General features: G+C 44.7%; 1 protein-coding gene across 4 annotated transcripts in view; it reads right to left on the reverse strand.

The window, feature by feature from the left end:
• Positions 1–27,084, reverse strand: part of LOC141046640 (uncharacterized) — a 445,193-nt gene that overhangs the window by 84,969 nt on the left and 333,140 nt on the right. For all 4 annotated transcript variants that reach the window (XM_073541183.1, XM_073541182.1, XM_073541184.1 and 1 more), the window contains exons 16-27: positions 26,401–26,445; positions 26,222–26,275; positions 25,858–25,902; positions 23,325–23,378; positions 22,925–22,969; positions 15,573–15,626; positions 15,399–15,443; positions 15,226–15,279; positions 6,062–6,106; positions 5,187–5,240; positions 4,932–5,039; positions 4,333–4,386 (exon numbers count right to left, since the gene is read on the reverse strand). In XM_073541183.1, the coding sequence (XP_073397284.1) occupies positions 4,333–4,386; positions 4,932–5,039; positions 5,187–5,240; positions 6,062–6,106; positions 15,226–15,279; positions 15,399–15,443; positions 15,573–15,626; positions 22,925–22,969; positions 23,325–23,378; positions 25,858–25,902; positions 26,222–26,275; positions 26,401–26,445 (657 nt within the window). The remainder of the gene's footprint in view (positions 1–4,332; positions 4,387–4,931; positions 5,040–5,186; positions 5,241–6,061; positions 6,107–15,225; positions 15,280–15,398; positions 15,444–15,572; positions 15,627–22,924; positions 22,970–23,324; positions 23,379–25,857; positions 25,903–26,221; positions 26,276–26,400; positions 26,446–27,084) is intronic.

Consider the following 27,084-nt stretch of genomic DNA (forward strand, 5'->3'; position numbering starts at 1 on the left):
CTCAGCGAGTACCGCAAGGCGAACCCATGTGACACACGTGACCCTGGATACACCGCCTCCAGTGGGGCGAATTTAAATAATAAAAACGTGCAGCTGGATACACCGCCTCCAACTGAAGAATTTAGACATTACACGTATATACAAGTCTGGAAACCCCGCCTCCAGTAAGGCGAATTTAAACAATAAGGGAAACCTGGGAAACATTAACAATGGTGGGCCCTGCGATAGGGCATAGGGAAGTGGAGACCTCCTGAACTCCCCTGAGCCAGTGTCCCTGCACTCCTAACGTTCCCTATGCCGGTTCCGCACCGGGCGCGCAACAGGAACCTAAAAACCCTAGCTCGCCCTGACCTAAACCCTCACTAGGGAATTGGTCGGTGCGGAAACTAATCCCACCACTGCACTAAAACACACATGAGGAAAGATGACAAAACAGGGGAAACACCACTTAGCTTTGCTCTGTTGCGTACGCTCCTAGCAACAGAGCCCACCACCTGTGTGCATCTTCTCCTCCACCCGGATCCATCACCATAACTGGATCCTTCACCATAGTGCAGCCTTGGAGCAGAGTCCACCACCAATTGCAGCTGTCCAGTAACAGAGTCCCAAAGATGAGTTCAGCTCCTGCCCAAAAAGTCCAGCATGTTTGAGTCCAGCTCTCGGCAACCAAGTCCCGCATGCTGAGTGCAACTCTCTCCATAGTCGTCACTCCACCAAGCCATGCAAGCACTTCCTGCCAACACCATAAACTGTGACTCCACCACGCCATGCCAGCCCTTCTTGCAGACCACCTAGCTGCCACTCGTGCCCTCTGGCTGGGTTGCGCAGGACTCATGTTCAGCTCCTTCATTCACCCAGGCTTCCTTGTGAATGACTAACACACAATATCACCAACAGTGAGTGAACCCACCTGGCTCCCTTTTATAGAGCCTAACACCTGATTTGTAATTGCGTGCACATTAACCCTAAAACTAAGGTGCGATAACACTCACCACCACCGGGCAACTTAGAATGAAACACCACGTGTAATAATTCTAATGGCCACCGGGGGCAATGACATCAATTTGGCACCTAGCCAAAGGAAAAAAAGTTCAACTTTGTCCATTTAAACTGTCAGATCCAGCCTGGATCATGACATATTCGTCTCAGAAAGATCCGAATCTTTGACGCAAACCTCACCAAATCCCCAGTAGGAAAAAGGGCCACCGGGTTTTGCCACTCAGTGGCGGAAGACTTCCTCCACCGACTGGATAACCACCACCATCCTTCATGGCTACACCCTAAAATTGAACTTTCTTCCAAAAAAACATTTTGTGATAAATAGTCTAAAGAATTCAGTAACTCTTCATTTAGTCCAACAAATCCCCCACCTTTAAGAAGGGAAAGGGGTTCTAACCTATTTTTCCAGTTCCCAAACCATGAGGGAAATGGTGCCTAGTCATAGATCTTACCAACTAAATCAATTTCTCGTGAAGAAAATATCTTTGCATAGCTTTATGTCTCCAGCATCAAGTGAACCATCTTCAGTTCACCTGCCTTTCCTTTTGAATCTCATCAGCTCCTCAAGTTTTTAGGAAGGTAATAGTAGTTCTAGTGGCAGCCTTGAGGATGAAAAGAATTTTTATCTGGTCCTACCTGGAGGACTGGTGGTTAAAGGCACCGTCCGAGGAACTCCAGCGCCACATAGAGTTAGCCCTGAAATTTCTCCATAACCATGGGTTCCTGGTCAATCAAGAGAATTTGCAATGGATTCCTTCCACTAGAATAAAATATCTAGGTTTTCACCTGGATTTGGTGCAAATGATTACAACACTAACAGAAGAATGGATGTAGAATCTCTACCACAATGTGTTTTTTCTGTTATCCGTAAAGGAAACTTCAATTTGCCAGGCGATGACAATACCAAAGCATATACTAGAATTCTTCAGAACAATATTCTGAGTTTTTGTTATAGAGATTACACTCACGTGGATACCCCTATGCCAGTAACGTCATCCCTCAAACAAATTCTGCAATGGTGGTTGAACCATTCTCATGTGACTTGGGCCAAAAGTCCTCACTACAGATGCATCAGGCTCAGGCTACGGTGCACATGCCGATGTCATGTAGGTTCAGAAGGTATGGTCAAACCAGGATGCAACTCTTTCCTCCAATATGAGAGAACTCAGGGTTAGCCCCACTCCATTTCCAACATCTCTTGTGTGCTCATCGTTTTCAGATTCAGTCAGACAATCTTGTTTTGAACTTCTACATCAACAAGCAAGGGGAAGAACAAAAGTTTTCCAGTGGAGAGGTAATGTCGTCAGATCATGTCGTGGTCTGAAAACAACCTTCTATCTATCATGGTGGTGCACATTAGGTGTACTCTCAACCAGAAAGCAGAGTGTTTGAGCAAACACTTAGTACATCCACGGGAATGGGGCCTAAAGCCAAAAATCGATCTGCAGATCACTAGTCATTTCGGAAATCCGATACTGGATGGGGTAGTAACAGTCCAGATTATCAAGGTCAAACACTTTTGCTCCCTTAATAGGAATTTAACTCAATTGGGGAAAAGTTTTGGCCTCTAAGGTGCATGGTTTCCACTGGAGTTAATTGTATTGTATGGAAGACACTGGAAACTTCCCTGTCGCAAAAACCTTTTGTCAGAACAACTCCAACCCTGAATATTTACATCTCACGGCATGTAAACTGAGGGACAATTTTGATAAGTAAAGTCCTCTAGAAGGACTTCTACTCTCAAAGTCTATTCCTAAGTATGGCATATTTTTAGAGAGTGTTGCTCCCCAAATAATTGAGATGAAGTTGATGTCACTACAGTTCTACTATTTTTACAGGAAGGATATCAAAAAGGTTCTTTAGAGCTACAAGGAAGTTGAGGCCTTCATTGCATAATCCTCTGCCTTTGAACCTCTGTAAGATGCTAATCTTAAGCTTTTATCCTATAAAACCCTATTTCTAGTAGCCATCATGTCTACAAAGAGAGTTTTGAGAACTACAAGCTCTTTCATTCAAAGAAGAATATCAGACATTCTTAGTTCTATTCACAATGCTGGTGTTTCTACCAAAAGTGCCTCTGTATGCAAATCTGAATCAAGAAATCTCCCTACACGTTCTTCCTTCAGATTTATATTCAAAAATGAACTTATGTCTCCTGGACGTTAAGAAATGTCTCAGAATATTTTAATACAACAAGCGCCTTTAGAAATTCAGAAGCTCTTTTTCTACAATTTCAAGGTCCTATTAAGGGGAGAAAAAAGCCAGTAAGGCCCCTTTTGTAAAGTCTGGATCTTCCATTAAAACTTTCATGCTCACTCTACCCATTCCACAGCTACCTCTTGTACAGAGAAATGTTATGCTCCTTTTCTTCAAATATGCAAAGCAGCTACTTTGTCATCTGTGTCCTCTTTTATGAGACAGTACAGGTTTGATACCTTTGCTTCTGAGGATTCAGCTATTGGCAAAAGAGTATTAATGTAGCCACATAACCACTAGTCCGGCCCTTTCATCTTTTTACTGTTTCCCAAGTCCCTTTCGTGTGTTGCCTGTGGACGATGAGGAAGTGGAAAATTTACCTGAATTTTCGTTTTCTTGAGTCCTCAGGCAGCACCACATCCCTCCCATGATTTACACACTGCTACACATCATACATCTCACCTTCGCTTTGGTAGTATATTTGTAAAGGGTATGATTGATTAATTGGCTTAATTCTAATGAACTGCTAGTTAATATGTCTTTTCTATCTCGGCAGATAAAGTGTCATTAACCCTTTTGTGTGCTGCCTGAGGACTCAAGGAAATAACAATTTCAGAAATTTTCCACGTCAATTAAGACTGAATCTGCCATATTGTCGTGATTGTCCGATAGACTAATATATATAGGCGGCTAACCACTCTTCCCTGACAGGTAATCTCTTGGGCGAGAAGGATCCGGCCTGTTCACTTTCAACAGTGAATGCCAGCGCCTCTCTCGTACAAAACACAGGAGCGCGTGGCTGGGATGAGTGTTCCTATGAATGGGGGACTCAGGAGAGTTAATGGACAGCTGAAAGATTGTTGGACTGACAGCTGTATAATTCATATATATAGGCCAGCTTGAAGGGGTATTCCTACCTTAAGGAAACAGCGTAGCACAGGCCTCGCAGCTGTTTTTGTAATCCTGTCCACCTCTGGCCGCTACATACAGACAAGTATTTCTATATTACAAGGATGTTGTTAAAATATTGGGTAAACCCTCTCATATGATACCAAGACCCTTTTAACAATAGATATTTTGCATTAAACATAGATTTTGATACAATGTACATATTTTGAGCAAATAACAAGAACTAACCTTTGGTCCATCACTACCATTTGCGCCAGGAGGTCCTACTTGTCCTTCATCACCCTAAAATAAAGAGAAATAGACTATTAAGCGTTCACATGTAATGAGTCTGTATCGAAAAAAATGTACCATGTCAGGTACTTGCCTTCTTGGAAAAATATGTATAACTACATGACTTGTTTAGTGAATGTTTTAGCATTCCCCATGAAATATTAACTCTGCATCAACACTTTGCATTGTGCAGTTCCTCTTTTACTCCTCCTGGAAATGTGTGAATGAGATGGCATCTGGCGAGTACTATTCCTCTTCTCAATAGAGCGTATCGATAGATAGCCTGACACTGTCAGAACTGATATGACAGTACCGGTGAGTGTACACCCCATTATCAAGTTGTCAAATCAGCATACATTTCCAGAAGGAACAATTGAGGAATGGCACTACACAAAGTGATATTTCTGAGGTGTTGTTTAATGGAGTATACCAAAATGTTCACTAAATCTGCCATGTTAGTAAAGGTGACAGCTCTGTAATTACAGTATATTAGCATTGTCATTTAAGTCGACCCCTATACCTGTAGTCTAAAGTAACGAGGAAATATTAAAACTTACCAAGGCTCCTGTTGTGCCCATGAGTCCCTTTGGTCCTGGGAACCCTATAAATCCAGGTTGTCCTTGTTGTCCAGGAGGACCTTTTGGGCCGGGGATCCCAGAAGATCCCTAAATGAAACACAATAGTTGCTACTGAAGAAGGTTTTAGGAATGAGTTACTTGGGACAGGGCAATGGACACTAATGGAGGATAATCCACAGGTAAGATGGCAGAAATATCCCTATAAATGTTGGGGGCATATGTGATTTTCTGTACCTTGTCTCCTTTGACTCCTAGATCTCCTTTCTCTCCTTCACCAAGAGGCCGACCCTATAATAAAGATATGGTGTAAGCGACTTATATCTGACTTTCACTACAATATCATAGCCTTATTAATTTAGTGTTAATAATTCTGATCATTCTGTTCTCAGGGGAGATAAGCCACCTCCGGTTGTGTAATCTGGCAGCAGCTTATCTCCCCTCTCTGTGGAGTGGAGAATACATGAGATATTCGACTGAGCCCACTGTACATGTATATGTGGAGGGGGTCGTAGACAGCTGCCAATTAGAGTTGAGCAAAACTTTTCCCAGAACCTTTGTCCAACAATCACAGCAGTGCTCTGCAATTTCCAGACCAAAGCCCTGCAAACTTTCTACAACTTGTGGGCATCCTGGGCGCCTCTCCTGATTTGTAGGCCCCCACGACACCTTGACAGTACGCCTACTATTCAAAAGAGGGGTGTGCAGCATACCAGCAAGTAGTAGGAAGTTTGCAGGGCTCTGGTCTGGCTGCCACAGAGTACTGACATGACGGCTGGACCAGGGTCAAGGGAATCGTTTTACGGAACTCTACCCATATGGCCAACAGCAATCTAATCGTATGTCCAGATTAATTTATAATGTAAAATTCTTATGTGCATGAGTTACCTCATTTTTCATATTTTACCAGCAGTAATTTCTTTTTACATTTTTTTTAAAGTTTGTTAACGTCAGAAGCCTCAAAAATAAAAATAGGGGATGAAGTAACTGTTGAACACATTTTAATTGGACTGATAAAATTGTTTTGTTCTTTTATTTTCAGCTCTCCTAATAATGACTTGCATATTTTTTTTTACTTAATAACCATAGATATAAAAACAGCAGCACAGTACCTTGTCTCCCGGCATCCCATTCATTCCAGACCATCCAATTAATCCCTGTGTAACAAAATAAAATATATATATATATATATATATATATATATATATATACACACACATACACACTACCGTTCAAAAGTTTAGGCTTACTTAGAAATTTCCTTATTTTTGAAAGAAAAGCACAGTTTTTTTTCCAATGAAGCTAACATTAAATGATTCAGAATTACACTCTATACATTGTTAATGTGGTAAATGACTATTCTAGCTGCAAACGTCTGGTTTGTAATGCAATATCTTCATAGGCCCATTTCCAACAACCATCACTCCAGTGTTCTTATGGTACTTTGTGTTTGCCAACTGTGTAAGAAGGCTAATGGATGATTAGAATATCCTTGAAAACCCTTGTGCAAGTAAGTTAGTGTGGCGCCCCTGTGGCTCAGTCGCCACAGAGATACTGCACCTTCTCCTAAGGTGTAGTACCCCACCATCCAGGTAAGGTGGGAACTTCTTGCCACACTCCAACACCTGCATCCCACACACAGGATAGTTCAGCAGAGGACCAGATTGCAGCTCAATGATAGTGGGTAGCAGAGCACCTCTCGTGGATCCTTGCTTCGTAACACAAGATGTGCTGGGAGGTGGGTGGAGTTAGTATAAAAGAAGGGGAAAGATAGGATTTACAGATCAGTCGGAGGTCAGTCTGACAGAAGGTCAGTCGGGAAGGAAGTCACTCAGACAGGAGTGAGAATCCCTGGAAGAAGGGATGGAGGAAGGAGTGCTGCAGTTGCCTCAGTGACCTGAGCCAGCTGGCACGGGAAAGGAGAGAGAAAGAGGGTAGGAGAGAAGTAGACCTGTAACCTGCATTTCCATAAGAGAGATAAAGACAAGTACGGAACGAAGAGGAGAAAGAACAGAGAGGAGGAGTGGGTTGGATAGGAACCCTGCCTATAGGTTCTCAGTGCAAGGTCGGGGCCCGGTCCCCGAGGTTGTACGGACACTTATGGTTCTGCAGCAGACACCGGTGGAGTAGTTGGCTGTAATTGCACTACTCCCATCCAAGACTTGGGACACAACAGCAAACTGATAGAGAGCCGGGATCCAGGAGGTCCCCGAGCAGGCTACAGCTGTCTGTCATTCAAGTGAGAGTTCTAGGAACATCTAGAAGGAGGCATTCCAGGGTAACCAAGTACTGGAGTGTTTCACCATTAAGGCGCATTGGCGGAGTCGTTAAGAAAGGCACATGTTGATGGAGTGTTGGCGGGGAGAGCCCTATCTGGCCTGGAGGTTGGCTGAGTCTCATCCCCAGAGGACACCGTACTGAAGCGGGCACCTGTGTGCACTACGAACTGTGAGTAAAGCTTTGAAACTGCAAGCTCTGGTGTCCTCCATTCATTCCCGCATCAGCACCGCTACATCTGGGTACCAACATCCACCCTGCCCGTGCTTCTCCGCTCATCCCACATCTACACTGCCCTGGGACTACAGCTCCACCTGTGGGGAGCTACACCATCTTTGCAGCACCACATCATCAGTCCCAGTGAATCTGCAAGCAGCGTTGGCTTAACATCACACTTGCCAAACACCACAGGTGGCATCACGAACTATCCATATAAACTACATCACAAACCACCATTGATTTGGGCGCCTAGGGCCACGGACCGGGTCACCGCTGCTGTGGCACATCCCCCTGACACCGGCCCGGTACCGAGTACCCCACAGCCCTGGGACGGGGGCGACCCAATTTTGGCGTCACGAACAGGATGACGAGATCCGATACCATCGGGTTCTGTGCGCCTGAGATTTATTGGACTTTACACTTTTGAAAATGTGCAGAAGACCTGATTTGATACACTGTAAAATGGACATTAGAAATGGCCGCTGGCGCGGAGAAGAAGGGCGTGAAGAGATGGGAGGTCCTAAGAAAAGACCGTGAAGAGTAGGGGGCCTTCCCTGCCTGAATTACTATGTGACAGCTACATGGCCCACCCCCGAGGGGTTCGTATACTGGCTTGGTATGGAGGCGCGGGAAGAAGGCGCCGCCCCCGGAAGGAGGGGCAGGAGAAGCCAGTGGCAGGAAAGGGGCCGTGGCAGGAAGAAGGACGCCAGAACGCCATTTTGGAAGGAGAGGGAAGGAGGCCTGCAGAGCGCGGGGAACTGAATCTCCCTGGCGCCATGGCTGACGGCTCCAACCCTGATTCCGGCATGAACTGCCAGCAACTGAAGGACGAGATCACTGAATTGACCACCCATCTGCGGCTGAGGCAGGAGGCGTTGGAAGAGCTGAAGTGGCAGCTCGTCACAGAGAGGCCTATGCCTGCGGTACCCGCTTCACCGGTACCTGCTGCCGCTGCACCAAACCTTTTCTGGGCAGACCTGAAGGGGCTTACAGCCGCTGCCAGACCACCGGCAGTGCACCTGGTTCCCTCCCTGCCGCCACTACAGGAGGAGTTGTACACAGCACAGGGAGCTGAAGCGGAGGAAGCGGAACCCCCGCTCGGACCTGACGCGGCTGCGCCGGTCCCTATAGAGACCCCTGCAGTTCCAGAACCACCGGTAGCTCCGCCACCATCTCCGGTGTCTCACTAGACAGCGCCCACTGTCACTACGCCTGCACCGGAGCAGAGACCACACCGCCCCAAGGTACCAGGTATATATCCCGGCCCTCCTAATGGGATGCCCTCCGAATCAGAGATGGGGAGGTGGAAGAGGTCCCTGTTGTGAAGGATATGGTTGGAGCAGGCGCGCCCGATTTGACATCTTCGGGGAGTGAAGGGGTCTGGGTCGCTCTGGGACGGTGATCTTGGGATCCCTTCGCTGCCAAATCTCCAGGTGGTTGCCTGTCAGCGTCGACAGACTGCGGAGTTTCTCGGTGCTAGACCAAAGATCCCTGGATTGACACCTTGGGAAGAAGAATACTTAAAGATGGCCAATGATTACTTTGAATCTGGTAACGGTTCCAGTTCCAGAACCCCAGGAGGGGACCACCAGTAAAAGAAAAAATTTCCACAATCTCGTTACCCAGGAGGGTTTTGTTGCACCAGTTGTGCCTTTTTCCATTTTTCATCATGGTTGCCTAGTTTTTGATTGGCAGCAATTTTCTACAATTGAACTACAGTGATCAGGAACGCTGAGTGATCCAAAACTTTCTTGTAAATAGTTTGCACCTCTTTGGGTGCTCTCTCTTGGTTTTACTTAAAAGGACACTTTGCGAAGATGATGTTTTACATAAGAGACACTTTGTGAAGATAGTGTTTTTGCATGGACACTTTTTGAAGAATGATGCCTACCTCAAAGTATACTGCAAGAAATCCCGGCTGGGAGTGGTGTCCAGCACGTACAAGAATCTTTTGAACCGTGTTGTTATAAAGTATTTGATAATGTGTTTTACCAGAATGTTGATAACTGAGAAATGGCTTTTATAGAAAATTAGCAATGTCTGATATAGAGATGAGCAATGTGAATAAAGAATTGAAAGAGACAGGTGACGGACCAGGTATATGCGGTCAGCGTCTTGCGTCTAGTAGAATGAGAGAAAAATGAGAGTAAACTGACAGAATAAGAGAAAAGTAATAAAGGAATGTGTTACAGAGTATAGCATTTTGAAAGTAAGAATTGCACTTAGAATTAAGAAATATTTGCACTGTTTTAACTTAGAATTTTAGATAGGATTGTTGGTAAAGTTCAAGATGAGTACCTCCTATACTAGGAAGATTAGTATAAGAACAGTTTGTTATGCATTATAAAATTTTTGTATGTTTCTTTGCTGTCTACTTTGTTTACCTTGCAGCCCACGGACGTGCTGTGTCTAATGGGGGGGTATGTGGCGCCCCTGAGGCTCAGTCACCACAGAGGTACTGCACCTTCTCCTAAGGTGTAGTGCACCACCATCCAGGTAAGGTGGGAACTCCTTGCCACACTCCAACACCTGCATCTCACACACAGGATAGTTCAGCAGAGGACCAGATTGCAGCTCAATGCTAGTGGGTAGCAGAGCACCTCTCATGGATCCTTGCTTCGTAACACGAGAAGTGCTGGGAGGTGGGTGGAGTTAGTATAAAAGAAGGGGAAAGATAGGATTTACAGATCAGTCGGAGGTCAGTCTGACAGAAGGTCAGTCGGGAAGGAAGTCACTCAGACAGGAGTGAGAATCCCTGGAAGAAGGGATGGAGTGCTGCAGCTGCCTCAGTGACCTGAGCCAGCTGGCACGGGAAAGGAGAGAGAAAGAGAGAAAGAGGGAAGGAGAGACGTAGAACTGTAACCTGCATTTCCATAAGAGAGATAAAGACAAGTACGGAACGAAGAGGAGAGAGAACAGAGAGGAGGAGTGGGTTGGATAGGAACCCTGCCTATAGGTTCTCAGTGCAAGCCGGGGCCCGGTCCCCGAGGTTGTACGGACACTTATGGTTCTGCAGCAGACACCGGTAGAGTAGTTGGCTGTAAATGCACTACTCCCATCCAAGATTTGGGACACAACAGCAAACTGATAGAGAGCCGGGATCCAGGAGGTCCCCGAGCAGGCTACAGCTGTCTGTCATACAAGTGAAAGTTCTAGGAACATTTAGAAGGAGGCATTCCAGGGTAACTAAGTACTGGAGTGTTTCACCATTAAGGCGCATTGGCGGAGTCGTTCAGAAAGGCACATGTTGGCGGGGAGAGCCCTATCTGGCCTGGAGGTTGGCTGAGTCTCATCCCCGGAGGACACCGTACTGAAGCGAGCACCTGTGTGCACTACGAACTGTGAGTAAAGCTTTGAAACTGCAAGCTCTGGTGTCCTCCATTCATTCCTGCATCAGCACCGCTACATCTGGGTACCAACATTCACCCTGCCCGTGCTTCTCCGCTCATCCCACATCTACACTGCCCTGGGACTACAGCTCCACCTGTGGGGAGCTACACCATCTTTGCAGCACCACATCATCAGTCCCAGTGAATCTGCAAGCAGCGTTGGCTTAACATCACACTTGCCAAACACCACAGGTGGCGTCACGAACTATCCATATAAACTACATCACAAACCACCATTGATTTGGGCACCCAGGGCCACGGAACGGGTCACCACTGCTGTGACACATCCCCCTGACACCGGCCCGGTACCGAGTACCCCACAGCCCTGGGACGGGGGCGACCCATTAGCACAGCTGAAAACAGTTTGGCTGATTAGAGAAGCTATAAACCTAACCTTCCATTGAGCTAGTTGAGAATCTGGAGCATTACACTCTCAAAACGGCCAGGAAGAAAGAACTTTCATGTGAAACTCGACAGTCTATTCTTGTTCTTAGAAATGAAGGCTATTCCATGCGAGAGATTGCCAAGAAACTGAAGATTTCCTACAGCAGTGTGTACTATTCCCTTCAGAGGAGAGCACAAACAGGCTCTAACCAGAGTAGAAAGAGAAGTGGGAGGTCCCACTGCACAACTGAGCAACAAGACAAGTACATTAGAGTCTGCAGTTTGAGAAATTGACGCCTCACTGGTCCTCAACTGGCAGCTTCATTAAATAGTACACGCAAAACGCCAGAGTCAACGTCTACAGTGAAGAGGCGACTCCGGGATGCTGGCCTTCAGGGCAGAGTGGCAAAGAAAAAACCATATCTGAGACTGGCTAATAAAAGGAAAAGATTAATATGGGCAAAAGAACACAGACATTGGACAGAGGAACATTAGATAAAAAGTGTTATGGACAGACGAATCCAAGTTTGAAGTGTTTGGATCACACAGAAGAACATTTGTGAGACGCAGAACAACTGAAAAGATGCTGGAAGAGTGCCTGACGCCATCTATCAAGCATGGTGGAGGTAATGTGATGGTCTTGGGTTGCTTTGGTGCTGGTAAAGTGGGAGATATGTACAAGGTAAGGCTGTGTGCACACGCTGCGGATTTTGCTGCGGTTCCGCAGCGGTTTTGGCCGCTGCGGACCCGCAGCAGTTTCTGCTGCGGTGTACAGTACCATGATTCCCTATGGGAATCAAAAACCGCAGTGCAGACGGTGCGGAATTTTCCGCGCGGATTATCTGCGGTTTTCAATCCGCAGAAAGAATTGACATGTCAATTCTTTCTGCGGATTCTCCTGCGGTTTGCCATCTCCTCTATTGAGGAGATGAAAAACCGCAGGACAAAACCGCAGAGCAATCCGCAGGTAAAACCGCAGGTATTTTGACCTGCGGTTTCACCTGCGGATTTTACAAAATCTGCGCGGATGAATCCGCACCTAATCCACAGCGTGTGCACACAGCCTTAAAGGGATTCTGAATAAGGAAGGCTATCACTCCACTTTGCAACGCCATGCCATACCCTATGGAAAGCGCTTTATTGGAGTCAATTTCATCCTACAACAGGACAATAACCCAAAGCACACCTCCAAATTATGCAAGAACTATTTAGGGAAGAAGCAGGCAGCTGGTATTCTATCTGTAATGGAGTGGCCAGCACAGTCACCAGATCTCAACCCCATTGAGCTGTTGTGGGAGCAGCTTGACCTTTTGGTACGCAAAAAGTGCCCATCAAGCCAAACCAAGTTGTGGAAGGGGCTTCTGGAAGCATGGGGTGAAATTTCTCCAGATTACCTCAGCAAATTAACTGCTAGAATGCCAAAGGTCTGCAATGCTGTAATTGCTGCAAGGGGAGCATTCTTTGACGAAAGCAAAGTTTGAAGGAGAAATCTTGTCAATGTCTGGACTAGATTATAAATTCATTTGGCAATATATATATATACTGCTCAAAAAAATAAAGGGAACACATCCTAGTACATTGTGTTGGTTAAGTGTATATATACACACTGCTCTAAAAATAAAGGGAATATATATATATATATATATATACACAGTGGGGCAAAAAAGTATTTAGTCAGTCAGCAATAGTGCAAGTTCCACCACTTAAAAAGATGAGAGGCGTCTGTAATTTACATCATAGGTAGACCTCAACTATGGGAGACAAACTGAGAAAAAAAAATCCAGAAAATCACATTGTCTGGTTTTTTTTCATTTTATTTGCATATTATGGTGGAAAATAAGTATTTGGTCAGAAACAAAATTTCATCTCAATACTTTGTGATATATCCTTTGTTGGCAATGACAGAGGTCAAACGTTTTCTGTAAGTCTTCACAAGGTTGCCACACACTGTTGTTGGTATGTTGGCCCATTCCTCCATGCAGATCTCCTCTAGAGCAGTGATGTTTTTGGCTTTTCGCTTGGCAACACGGACTTTCAACTCCCTCCAAAGGTTTTCTATAGGGTTGAGATCTGGAGACTGGCTAGGCCACTCCAGGACCTTGAAATGCTTCTTACGAAGCCACTCCTTCGTTGCCCTGGCGGTGTGCTTTGGATCATTGTCATGTTGAAAGACCCAGCCACGTTTCATATTCAATGCCCTTGCTGATGGAAGGAGGTTTGCACTCAAAATCTCACGATACATGGCCCCATTCATTCTTTCATGTACCCGGATCAGTCGTCCTGACCCCTTTGCAGAGAAACAGCCCCAAAGCGTGATGTTTCCACCACCATGCTTTACAGTAGGTATGGTGTTTGATGGATGCAACTCAGTATTCTTTTTCCTCCAAACACGACAAGTTGTGTTTCTACCAAACAGTTCCAGTTTGGTTTCATCAGACCATAGGACATTCTCCCAAAACTCCTCTGGATCATCCAAATGCTCTCTAGCAAACTTCAGACGGGCCCGGACATGTACAGGCTTAAGCGGTGGGACACGTCTGGCACTGCAGGATTTGAGTCCATGGTGGCGTAGTGTGTTACTTATGGTAGGCCTTGTTACATTGGTCCCAGCTCTCTGCAGTTCATTCACTAGGTCCCCCCGCATGGTTCTGGGATTTTTGCTCACCGTTCTTGTGATCATTCTGACCCCACGGGGTGGGATTTTGCGTGGAGCACCAGATCGAGGGAGATTATCAGTGGTCTTGTATGTCTTCCATTTTCTAATTATTGCTCCCACAGTTGATTTCTTCACTCCAAGCTGGTTGGCTATTGCAGATTCAGTCTTCCCAGCCTGGTGCAGGGCTACAATTTTGTTTCTGGTGTCCTTTGACAGCTCTTTGGTCTTCACCATAGTGGAGTTTGGAGTCAGACTGTTTGAGGGTGTGCACAGCTGTCTTTTTATACTGATAACAAGTTTAAACAGGTGCCATTACTACAGGTAATGAGTGGAGGAAAGAGGAGACTCTTAAAGAAGAAGTTACAGGTCTGTGAGAGCCAGAAATCTTGATTGCTTGTTTCTGAGCAAATACTTATTTTCCACCATAATATGCAAATAAAATGAAAAAAAAACAGACAATGTGATTTTCTGGATTTTTTTTTCTCAGTTTGTCTCCCATAGTTGAGGTCTACCTATGATGTAAATTACAGACGCCTCTCATCTTTTTAAGTGGTGGAACTTGCACTATTGCTGACTGACTAAATACTTTTTTGCCCCACTGTATATATATATATATATATATATATATATATATATAAACTGTATATATTCAAACATAAAAGTGTTAAAGAGAAGCACATCGCTGAGAGCGCTAATGACTATGCAGCTTTCATCCCTGTCATACACTGCTGGTAATTGTGATTACTAATACCATCTAGTGGCCACAAATCACAATTACACTTGGACTCAGGATAATAAGGGACTGCATATTGCTACAGGAAAGATATATATCTTTGTACCGTGTTAGCCAGTGGATAGAAAAATATTCAGGATTGAGAGTCCTCAGTAGTTGATACCTTTTAATGGCTAACTGAAAAGATGGTAACACATTGCAAGCTTTCGAGACTACTCAGGTCTCTTCATCAGGCTAGACTAATACAAAATCTGAAGTCACATATTTATGCACAATACAGCCTAGAAAAAATGCAATAGATAAGACAAGTGACGTGAAGCAGAACTATCAATATGGGAGAGGGAGAAACATAAATATAAACATTGGACCAGTTCATAGATATTTGCATTTGCATATTGCTAGGAACCCTACCAATCCTCAAAATGAAAGACCAGTGCCACTTAAGCAATTTTCCCTCCATTGTGGCATTTGGAAGTGTTATTGTCCAGGGAATGAGACAAAGAGAAAATCCACTTGCTATATACAGCCCCCTAAAACATAACCCAGAGTATTAGTTTTGTTTAGAGTCTTACTAAATGATATTTCGACTTTTGAAGTTAGATGAGGTTTTGAATTTACCATTGGTCCTTCTGATCCTCGTTCCCCTCGCAAACCTAGAGGCCCCGCTTCTCCCTGTCAAATAGAAATCATTACTTGACTACTGAAGGATCAGAAAATATTAAAAAGGTTTTACAGAGAAGCTCTATATGCTCAAAAATCCAAGAAAATAAAAAAAGGGTACAGATTCATACCGGGTCTCCTTTATGACCTGGCGGCCCCTCAGCTCCATTTGGGCCCTATAACAAATAATAATACAATCACATGTACATGGTCAGGCACACTGGGTCTTGGCACCGGCCAAAGTTTGCCTGCAGCTGGTGCCAATGTAGATTTGATGGTATTGAATGCTGAAATGACAAAGGTACCTGTGGTCCTCTTCGGCCTGGTGGTCCGCACAGTCCTTCTATCCCAGGAGGGCCCTGTGTACAGATGTTAGAATTGGAAGGACACTTAGTGAAGTCAAATATATATATTGTATATATAAATATGTATATGTATATATATATAGTTGGGACGCCCTCACACCCAGGGCAGTGGGGTACTCGGTACCGGGCCCGGTGGTCCTCAATGGGAGATGTCACGGTAGCTGTGACCCGGCCCGTGGCCCTGGGCGCCCATTGTAAATGTTCAGTGTGAATGAATAAGTTGTGACACCACCTGTGGTGTTCGGCAATGTAGATGTTAGGCCGACGCTGCAGACAGATCCTCTGGGACAGATGGTGTGGTGCAGCAGTGATGGTTTAGCCCTCCACAGGCAGGGCTGTTGTCCCAGGGCAGAGTAGATATGGTGACACTTAGATGGTGTAGTGTCAGGCGCAGGGCATGTAGCAGTGCTCGGCAGGTTGACGCAGGATTAAGTGGAGGACGCAAGAGCATGTAGTTCCAAAGCTTTACTCACAGTCTGTCGTACAAACAGATGCCTGTTTCTGTGCCGTGTCCTCCGGGTCTGGGACTCAGTCAACCCCCAGGCCAGATGGAATACTCCTTTCCAACACTCCACCAACTTGTGCCTTTCTGAACGTCTCCTCTTATAGCGCCTTTAGATGAAGTACTCCTAGTACTGAGTTACACTGGAGTTCCTCCTGTCCGATGTTCTTATGAATTCTACTTGTACGGCAGACAGCTGTAGTCTGCTTCGGGGACACCTTGCTACTAAGTCCCGGCTCACTATCCAGTTGCTGTTGTGCCCCTAAGTCTTGTGTGGAAATAAAGTGGTCACTACTTCTATTTCTCCGGTGTCTGCTGCAGGACCATTAGTATCCGTACAACCTCGGGGACTGGGCCCCAGCCTTGCGCTTAGAACTTCTAGGAAGGGTTCTCTTCTCACCCACGTCCTCTGTTCTCTTTTACTCCTCATGATCCGTACTAATCCTTTCTTTCTATGAAGAGTCAAGCTTTCAGTCTATGTTGCTCTCTCTTTCCCGTGCCAGCAGACCCAGATCACTGGGATCTGCTGCAGCACTTCCATCCATCTATCCCTCTCTCTAGGGATCTTCTGCTCTCTAACTCCCTAACCAACTACTGACTCACAGACTTAAACTCTTCCCTCTGCTTGAAATGTAATCTAACTCCACCCACCTCCCAGCACGTTTCGTGTTCCAAGCAGGGAGCCACCAATGGGTGCTTTGCTATACTCCAAGCAGGGAGCCACAAAAGGTGCTTTGCTACACTACTTTGCGGTGTGGGGTGCAGATGTTGGAGCGTGGTCAGGAGTCTCCACCTTATCTGGATGGTGGGTTACCACACCTCAGGAGGAGGTGCAGTACCTCTGTGGCGACTGAGCCTATATATATATATATATATATATATATATATAAATGCAGTGGTGTGAAAAGATGGATTTTTGGTACTCTCTGTAAAATAGCTTTCTTGGAGCCTTCATTGGGGGACACACGTAACCATGGGTGTATGCTGCTGTTACTAGGAGGCTGACACTAGGCAAAAAAAGAGTTACGGTAGTTCCTCCACAGCAGTATACACCCACCGACAGACACAAAGCTTGTCAGTTAGTGAAAAAGCAATAGGAGAAGCAACCATAGAAACCAAAACATCAAATAACCAGGTCCAACATAAGCACAAGATAGGGAGGGTGTTGTGTCCCCCATTGAAGGCACCAAGAAAGAGATTTTGCAGCGAGTGCCAAAAATCCATCTTTCTTTATCGCATCATTGGGGGACACAGGTAACCATCGGATGTCCCAAAGCAGTCTCAAAGGATGGAATACAATAATTTTCGAAAACTCAAGTCGGACGACTGCCGTCTGAAAAACCCTTCTTCCGAGGCTGGTATCCACCAAAGCATAGGTATGAATTTGGTTAAACCTTGCAAAAGTGTGAAGGTAAGAACAGGTTGCTTCCTTGCAAGCTTGAGATGCAGAGGCCTGGTGATGAAAGGCCCAAGAGGCCCCCATCACCCGGTTGGAGCGAGCCCGGAGGGGGTGGTCTGTCCTTGTCCTGATATGCCTCCAAGATAGCCAAACGAATACAGCGAGCAATGATAAATTTAGAGGCTGGAAGACCCTTACAACGACCCTCAGGAATGACAAAGAGTCAAAACTCCGAAGGGAGGTGGCCTGAAGAGGTACAAGCAAAGAGCTCTGACTAGATCCACCTTGTGGAGAAACCTTTCCAGGGGATGAACTGGGGAAGGGCAAAGGGAAGGCAGAACGATATCCTTATTGATGTGGAATGAGGAAACTACCTTTGGAAGGAACGAAGGGACTGGTTTGAGATGAATTTGTCCTGATCGATAATGAGAAAAAGAGAACAACAGAAAAGAGCCGCCAGTTCCGAAACTCATCTGATAGATGTGATAGCCACCAAGAAAGCAACCTTCCAGGAAAAAAGGAAAGTTGTAATGTCCTGAATGGGCTTGAAATCAGAATGCTGAAGGACAGATAGGACCAAGTTAAAGTCCTACAGATCTGTCGGAGGCTGATAAGGTGGAGCCAGATGAGCAACGCCCTTGAGGAAGGTCTTGACCTGGGGTCGAGATACCAGATCCTTCTGCAACAGAATCAAGAGGGCGGAAACTTAACCCCTAAGAGTGCTTGGAGTCCAGGCCAGACTGGAGAAAAGACAGAATGACTGGTAATGAAAAGGACATGGGGGAAGACTGATTGTCTTCACACCAGCGGAAATAGTCTCTCCAGGTCCTATGATAAATGCAAGAAAATGTGGGTTTTCTTGCACTGATCATGGTCTGTATGACCTGAGAAGAAAACCCTGCTTCTTTCAGAACAGTGGCCTCAATAGCCATGCCATTAAACTCAGCGAATGAGAATTCTGGTGGAAGAGGGGACCCTATGAAAGGAGGTCTGGACGGTCGGGAAGTTTCCAAGGGGTGCTTGACAGTATGTTTACTAGCTCTGTGTACCGGGCCCATCTGGCCCAGTCTGGAGCCACCAGAATTACGGGTACTCCCTCTGACTTGATCTTCTTGATGACCCTCAGGATTTAGGGGTAGGGGTGGGAAGATATATGAAAGGCAAAAGGGAGACCAAGATAGTATCAGGGCGTCCTGACTGATTGCCATAAGATCACAGGACCTGGCTACAAAGTGGGACACCTTAGTGTTCATCTGAGATGCCATCAGATCCAAGTCAGGGGTACCTCACTTTTGGCAGATCTGATCGAACACTTTTGGGTTGAGAGACCACTAACCCGAGGCGAGACCCTGGCGACTAAGAAAGTCGGCGGCCCGATTCTCTACTCCCGGAATGTGAACTGCCGAGACTGCTGATATATGACTTTCTGTCCAGAATAGGATCCTGGATACCTCCACCAGAACATAACTGCTGCGTGTTCCACCCTGGTGGTTTGTGTACGCCACTCCCGTGGTGTTTGACTGAATGCGACCTGATGTCGAACGAGGAGGTCCTGCCAATGAAGAAGGGAGAGGTACATAGGCCTGATCTCCAGAAGAATGATTGGAAGGTTAACTTCCTGAAGGTTCCAGTGGCCCTGGGCTATGTGGTGCAGAAAGACTGCTCCCCAACTGAGAAGACTTGCATCGGTTGTGACGACCTTCCAACGGAGAGGGAGAAAGGATCTCCTGAGACGAGCAGAGGGTCCACCATGGTAATGACTGATGTATGGGAGGGGGAAGGATACTGGGATGATCCAAGGAGGACACATTCTTGTCCCATGCTGACAAGAGTGCCAGCTAAAGTGGACAGGTGTGGAATTGGGCAAAGGGCATGGCCTCTATGGCAGCGATCATCTTCCCCAGCATGCTCATGCAGAGACGGAGGGGGTGAGAGGATGGGCATTTCAGAGAGAGGACTCCCAAGTGGAGAGCAGAGATTTTCTCTACCGGGAGAAAGACTTTGGCATGGGCAGTGTCAAACGACATCCCCAGGAGAGTATTATGTTGCGCCAAAGCCAACAAAGGTTTTATGTTATTTATTTTCCATTCGATACGGGCCAGAGTGTCCAGGGTAATCTGAAGACTCTGGCAACAGTCTCGGAAAGACGGCCTCTTCATTAAGAGGTCGTCCAGGTAAGGGATAATGACAATGATGCCATCACCTTTGTGAACACCTGGGGGGCAGAGGCTAGGCAGAAGGGGAGAGCTGTAAAATAATAATGACTTTGCTGAACTGCAAAGCAGAGAAATCGCTGATGCGGCACACAAATGGTTATGTGGATGTATGTGTCCTGAATGTCCACTGAGCAGAGAAACTCCTCGGGTTCCACTGACGCGATTATCGGGCGGAGGACTCCATTCGGAAATGGCAAAGACGCACGCTTCAGTTAAGACGGTTGAAGTTCAGGACTAGACGGAGGGAGCCGTCCTTTTTTGGGACAATGAAAAGAATGGAATAGACACCTGAAAAACCTTCTTGGGAAGGAATGGAGACAATGACTCCTGCTTGGAGGAGAGAGAAAATGGCTTGAAAGAAACGTGGGACCTGGCAAAGTGGAACATGAAACTATATTTTGTAGCCGTAAGTCACCATTTCTCTGACTCAGACATCATTGACTACGCACAGCCATGCATACCGAAAGAGAAGAAGATGGCCGCCCACACTGGGAGGAGTCCCAGGTGGGGATGACCCATCATAGTTAAGAAAATCTATTAGATCAGGACCCAGAAGAATCTTACCCCCTGTAGCATCAGAAATGATCTGATTTAGTTTGGCACCAAAGAATGTGGCCCTCTGAAAGGGAAGATTAGTGAGAGAATTCTTGGAGGCTGAATCTGTGTTCCAGTAACGCGGGCAGAGCAACTAGCAGCATCTAAGATGCAGTGAACAGGTACTTCCCCGCGTGAGCGATCTAGTCTGCAAGGTCGGCCAGCTTGTCAAGAGGAGCAGATAATGATAGTATGCTTTGCCGGAGGAAATTTCACCATGCGGAAAACGATTTGGGCATCCACGCGGATGCAAATGTAGGGCAGAGTGATGTGCCAGCAGCCTCGCAGGCAGATCTGGCTAAAGCCTCAACCTGTCTGTCAGTGAAATCCTTAAGAGATGAGCTGTTGAGAAGAGACAAGACCATCTTGGTAGACAGTCGTGAGACAGGTGGATCAACAGACGGTAACTCAGACCACTTAGTGATGAGATCGGTGTGAAAGGACATAGGATGTAGGGGGGCTGGGGTGGGGAATAAGACAATAAGACAAGGCCCGCCACCACGAATCACCCTGGACACAGTGAAGTGGCAGGGGATAGGGTACTGCCTGGCGAGACAAAAGTGGATAGTGTGGGGATGCCACACTGTTCTCTCGGTCACACGTACGTGTGAAGGCAGAGTAAAGAATTACACCCTGCTGCCCTTGAAGAACCTAAAAGACACAAGGGAAAAATTATTAAAGGGAAAAATCAATGAAACCTGTAGGAAAAAAAGATGGATCTGGGATCAGATCCAGGTCTGCAACCTACAGACGCTAAGCTTAAACTGGGGAGCTTTGTGTATTTTGGAGGGTGTGTACTGCTGAGGAGAAGCTAACTCTTTATTTGCCTAGTGTTAGCCTCCTAGTGACAGAAGCATACACCCATAGTTACCTATGTCCCCCAATGAAGCGATAAAGAAAAGTATTTGCCCCTTTCCAGATTTTCTGTTCTTTAGCATGTTTGTCACACTTAAATGTTTCAGATCACAAAAGAAATTTAAATATTAGACAAAGATAACACAAGTAAATACAAAATGCAGTTTTTAAATGAAAGTCCTCATTATTAAGGGAAAAGGAAAGTCAAACCTACAGGGTCCTGTGTGAAAAGTGAATGCCCCCCCCCAAAAAAAAAAACAAAAAAACATTAACTGTGGTTTATCACATTTTTAGGAAGCTGAGTTCAATATCCCTAGCCACATACAGGCCTGAATACTGCCACACCTGTTCTCAATCAAGAAATCACTTAAATAGGACCTGCCTAACAAAGGGAAATAGCCCAAAAGATCCTCAAAAACTAGACAACATGCTGCAATCCAAAGAAAATCAGGAACACATGAGAAACAAAGTAATTGAAATCTATCAGTCTGGAAAAGGTTATAAAGCCATTTCTAAAGCTTTGGGACTTCAGCAAATCACAGTGAGAGCCACTACCCACAAATGGCAAAAACATGGAACAGTGGTGAACCTTCCCAGGAGTGGGCGGCAGACCAAACTTACCAAAAAAGCGCAGCAACAACTCATCCAAGAGGTCACAAAACATCCCACAACAATATTCCAAGAACTGCTTGCCTCACTTGCCTTAGTTAAGGTCAGTGTTAATGATTCCACCATAAGAAAGAGACTGGGCAAAAATGAGTTCCAAGACAAAAATCACTGCTGATCAAAAAGAACATAAAGGATCATCTCAGTTTTGCCAGAAAACATCTTGATAATCGCCAAGCCTTTTGGGAGAATATTCTGTCGACTGACAAGACAAAAGTTAAATTTTTTGAAAGGTGTATGTTCCATTACATCTGGCAAAGAAGTAACACAGAATTTCAGAAAACGAACATCATACCAACACTTAAATATGGTGGTGGTTGTGTGATGGTCTGGGACTGTTTTGCTGTTTCAGGACCTGGATGACTTGATGTGGTAAATGGAAGCATGAATTCTGCTGCCTACCAAAAAATCCTAAAGGATAATGTCCGGCCATCTGTTCATGACACTTTGGCTGTGCAGCAGGTCAATGATCCAAAACACACCAGCAATTCCACCTCTGAGTGTCTTCAGAAAAACAAAATTAAGACTTTGGAGTGGCCTAGTCAAAGTCCTGAACTTAATCCGATTGAGTTGCTGTGACATGACCTTAAAAAGACAGTTCATGCTCGGAAACCATCCAATGTGGCTGAATTGCAGCAATTTTGCAAAGATGAATGGGCCAAAACCCCTTTAGAGCGTTGTGAAAGATTTATTACCAGTTATCGCAAACGCTTGACTGCAGAAATTGCTGCAAGCCTAAATTGATTAAGTTTAAGGGGGCAATCACTTTTTCACACAGGGCTATGTAGGTTTAGATTTATTTTTCTTTTAATAATAAAAACCTTCATTTAAAAACTGCATTTTGTATTTACTTGTGTTATCTTTGTCTAAAATTGAATTTTTTTAAATCTGAAACATTTAAGTGTGACAAACATGCAAAAGAATAAGAAATCAGGAAGGGGAAAAAAACATTTTCACACCACTGTAAATTTGTCAGATATATATTCTTGACTTTACAGATTGCATACTAGATTTTTAGCCAAGATTTAGTTTATATTAAAATCTAGTTTCTTCTGCATACCTGTGGTCCAGGGCGGCCACCGACTCCTGCAGGTCCTTGATCTCCCTAATATTGGGAAGTCAAGAAGACATTTATACTCATGTTTAAATATTTACCATGTAGAATACTATATTTAAAAATGCAGCATTTTCTCTGTTTTCATGTGAGTCTTAACCTGCGCATGAAATATTGGCTTAGCCAAGTGAGTATGCTACTCCAGTAGGAGAAGGGAGATAAGCATCTGCTTATCTTCAGAGGAAACAAAGGTTCTGAATATAAAAATCACGTTTCTACATATTACTTCCCCTAATCTTGGGCATGTTGTGTCCACCGAAATGTGATCGTAGTTGGAATTTATAGCAAACTAATTCATCTAATATTTGACATTTATTACGGTACTCTAAGGAGATGAATTATTTACCTGTGACCCCTTTACCCCTTGGTTACCCGGACATCCTGGCTGACCCTCTTCACCCTTCAGAAAGCAGAGAGGTATTAAAATGAAATTATTATTAGAATTAACAAAAAAAATTTCCAGGGTGAACCTGGGAAGCCTCGCCTAAAACTGAGAAAGTGAATAATGTTTGCCCCCTGTCCTGTATCAGAAAACTTTTAGTTGAGGATCAGGGTGCTGAGACCCAGGTGAAAGTGTTGTGCCCCTTCAGCTTCATTCATCCCTCCTCAGTGTTGAGAGCAACATAGTTTATGGCCTTATACGTTCTATAAGGCATTACACTGGTAACCCTTACCTGTCCGAGGAGAGTTTAGGCAATGCTCACCCTGAGTTTTTTTTCAGGAGTTTTTAGAGCGGAAAATCTCCAAAACCCTCCTCTAAAACCGCTTCAAAAACTCTTGGAAGACTTTTCCAATTTATTTTTATGGGAATTCTCCTCTGCAGGTCTTATGAGGAGTTATTTGAGCTTTTTTCTTTAGAGATTGTGAAAAACATCTTGTGGGAGGTGGGGTTGCATGTCACTGCTTTGAAGTGAATCCTGAAGGAAAACTCTCCATGTTAGGTGCTGTCCAGTCAAAATGTTGCAAAGAACGCTTCAGGAAAAAAAATTGCCGTATATAAAAAAACTCTTCAAAATTGATTCAGGAAACAAATCCCCGAAAAAAACCCTACTCAAAGCTATGTGCACATGGAGTCTTTTTGTTGAGTTTTCAGAGCAGAAACTGGATACATGGATCCATACAGAGTTGTGAGTTTTCGAGGCATATTCTCAGAGGTTTTGCTCCAAAAAGACTTCATATGTACGTAGCCACTGAGCCGAAACTCAAAAGGGTTTTGAGGAGTTTTGATATTTGGAGGATGTACAGTAACCAGCCTGAGGAAGGCGCCTCTATGATCTGAAAACTTATATATTTTTTTCTGGCTAATCAGTAAGGGTATCTCCCCTAGAATACTTTTGTTTTCTTTTGGGAATAAAAGCATTTACATCGATATTTGTAGCAGGATTTAGAATGTTTTGGTTCCAATAACTGCTAAAAAAAAAAAAACCCAGTGTGTACATACCTAAAAAGGAAGAGTTTACTTAAAGGGGTGGTCCGGGCTTTTCACATAATCTCAGTGCATATCTGGGCTGCAGATATTTAATTTACTTTATTAATTTACCTTCTGTGGCCAGTTTGCAGGGTTTGCTAGATATCATCTCTTGCTTGTAAGAAAAACGTCCAGGGGGGGCGGTGTATAGTACAAGTTATTTTGATATGGTTTCAATCAGTTTAATATAATATACACTGAGATGAGTAAGCAAAAGGTCACTGAAACTTACTTAAGATAAAGGAATGTAAATTACTGGTCATTTGTTTATCCATCAACAAAGCACCATTGATATTCAAGGCAACTACCTTAATTAGATTGGGTGTGTTAACTTTCCCCATGAATGTTATCTTGTGCTCTGAAGCCCCTCCTCCAGCTTGCTGTATTTCTGCCATGTGGCACACATGAGGCACCCTCCTCTAGCTTCCTGTATTATATACTGGTTAAAACAGGTATTGAGGGGATGTGTTTATAGCCAATGGACAATAGACTTGTGACATCATTCCCCATATGGTGGGGCTGGACACACCTTTTAGCTGGACATATTAAAAGAACTAGGACACATGTTCTCTGTCTCTCTTGGCTCCTGGAGGATGACTGGTCGACGTCTATCTGAATAATGTAACGTATGAATAATGCTTGTTTCTGATTAATGCATATGTATTTATAGTTTTATACTGTTTATTATTTGATCTTATCACTTATTAAGTAAATCAATTTAGTAAATTAAATTCTTGTGTGAGCATTTTCTTATTCATCACAATCCATTGGAACCCTTACAATACAGGGGGTGTTCTGGCATTGAAATGAGAACTGGTCGTTTCCTCCTCACTAGTTTCACTTTCCATAGATCACTGTTCAGCATGTGTCTGGGGGAGGAGCAGCTGGGTGGTTCTGCTCTCTGCACTGAGGTGAGGGGGAGGATTTGTTACTGTGTGAGGAGGGCTTGTTCATGTGGACGGGGAGGGCTTGTTGCTATGGAGGGTGGAGTTGTTGCTACAGATGGCATGTTTTTAGTAGAGTAGGAGGAAGCGACCAGTTCTCATTTCAATGCCAGAACACCCCCCCACCCCCCCCTGGACGTTTTTCTTACAAGCAAGAGATGATATCTAGCAAACCCTGCAAACTGGCCACAGAAGGTAAATTACTTATTGTCAGCATTCTGCAGCCCAGATATGCACTGAGATTATGTGAAAAGCCGAGACAACCCCTTTAAGCTGTTTCTGCTTGAAAACTCAGCTTGATGTTTCCTGTCAATTATGACATTAGGACAGCTTCACCGCTAACATTCACAGGTTTTCCATCTTGTATGAACCTACCTACATGGCCTGACTGTTTTTGGATAGTTTGTAAGACTTCATTGGTTTATCAATTGGTAATCAGCCTATCAAAATAATCAGGGGTCACATACCTCTGGACCAGATGGCCCCCGGGTTCCAGGAGCACCACTTTCTCCCTGTCAAAATAAAACGGTAGTTAAATAAGATAATAAATAAAATCGCACAAGCACTTCAAAAAGGTAAAAAGCCCAAATATGACGTCCATCTATAAAAGAGCAAACAATAAATATACTTAAAAAAGTAACTTAAGAGTTAATATTTGCCAAACAACTCGGAACCTTGCAATTTTACTAGGTGCAGTTCCCCTAACTCGGCTATGAGAATGGCACTAATCAGCACCACCTAGATGCCTGGATGAACCCAACGAAAACATGTTTGTATATTTCATGCATGTGCTAATATCCAATGCATTTCAGCCTGAAGCCAATGTCTCACCATTATTCCTGGAATTCCTTGAAGACCTTGGGGTCCTTTTTGTCCCATGGGACCCTAAAAAAAATAATTATCCAATTAGGATTCACAATGTAAGAACTTTAATTATGAATTTGTTGTTTTTTCATAGTAGCTTTAATTCCTTTAAATAATGTAAAAAATGAAGGAAGATCAGCACTTACCTGCACCCCTATCAGCCCTAGGGGTCCAGGTTCTCCTTTAGTTCCCTGTGATAAAATGAATTGTAGTCGTTAAGACATGAAACACCCATATCCATTATTGCAGTCTGTTCCTATCATGCTACTTTCTTTAGAAGATAATGATGGACACACACTTATATCATCTTAGTGGAATGTTGAATTGAATAATAGCTTATCAAATCTTTGGAAATCTTTTGCACTGGTCAAAACACTTGCAATGTAGTTCAAGTCTTAAAGGGGATCTGTCAGGTCGTATTACAATCCGAAACATGTCCCTGTTTTTTGCTTTCACACGCACTGCATGATGTTAGGGCTGGCGGAACGCACCAAATAATAAAGATGGTAATAAGGAGTGTTCGCAGCCCGGGGTCCACCGTGCAGGGGTGGTAAACTGCTGCTAGTAATGGAAGACGCTATATGGTGGTATAATAGAGGAGCACACTCGGGTTAACGTGACCCGCGTGTGTACAGGGGCGGACTCTGTGGCTTCACAGAGCCACACTACCGCTGAACATAAATGCCGGAGCCTGTTAAAGCTCACAGGCCTCTGCAAGGTAAACGCTCAGTATCAGGTCACAGGACACAGGGTCCAAGTCCCTCTAGACCTATTAAGCATGCGGCGTCTCAACTGCGGACGCCACTAAGTGACGCTGGTGACCGTGGAGT

Source organism: Dendrobates tinctorius, unplaced genomic scaffold (genome assembly GCF_039654945.1).
Source record: "Dendrobates tinctorius isolate UK_male_01 unplaced genomic scaffold, ASM3965494v1 ptg000120l, whole genome shotgun sequence".
Lineage (NCBI taxonomy): Eukaryota > Metazoa > Chordata > Amphibia > Anura > Dendrobatidae > Dendrobates > Dendrobates tinctorius.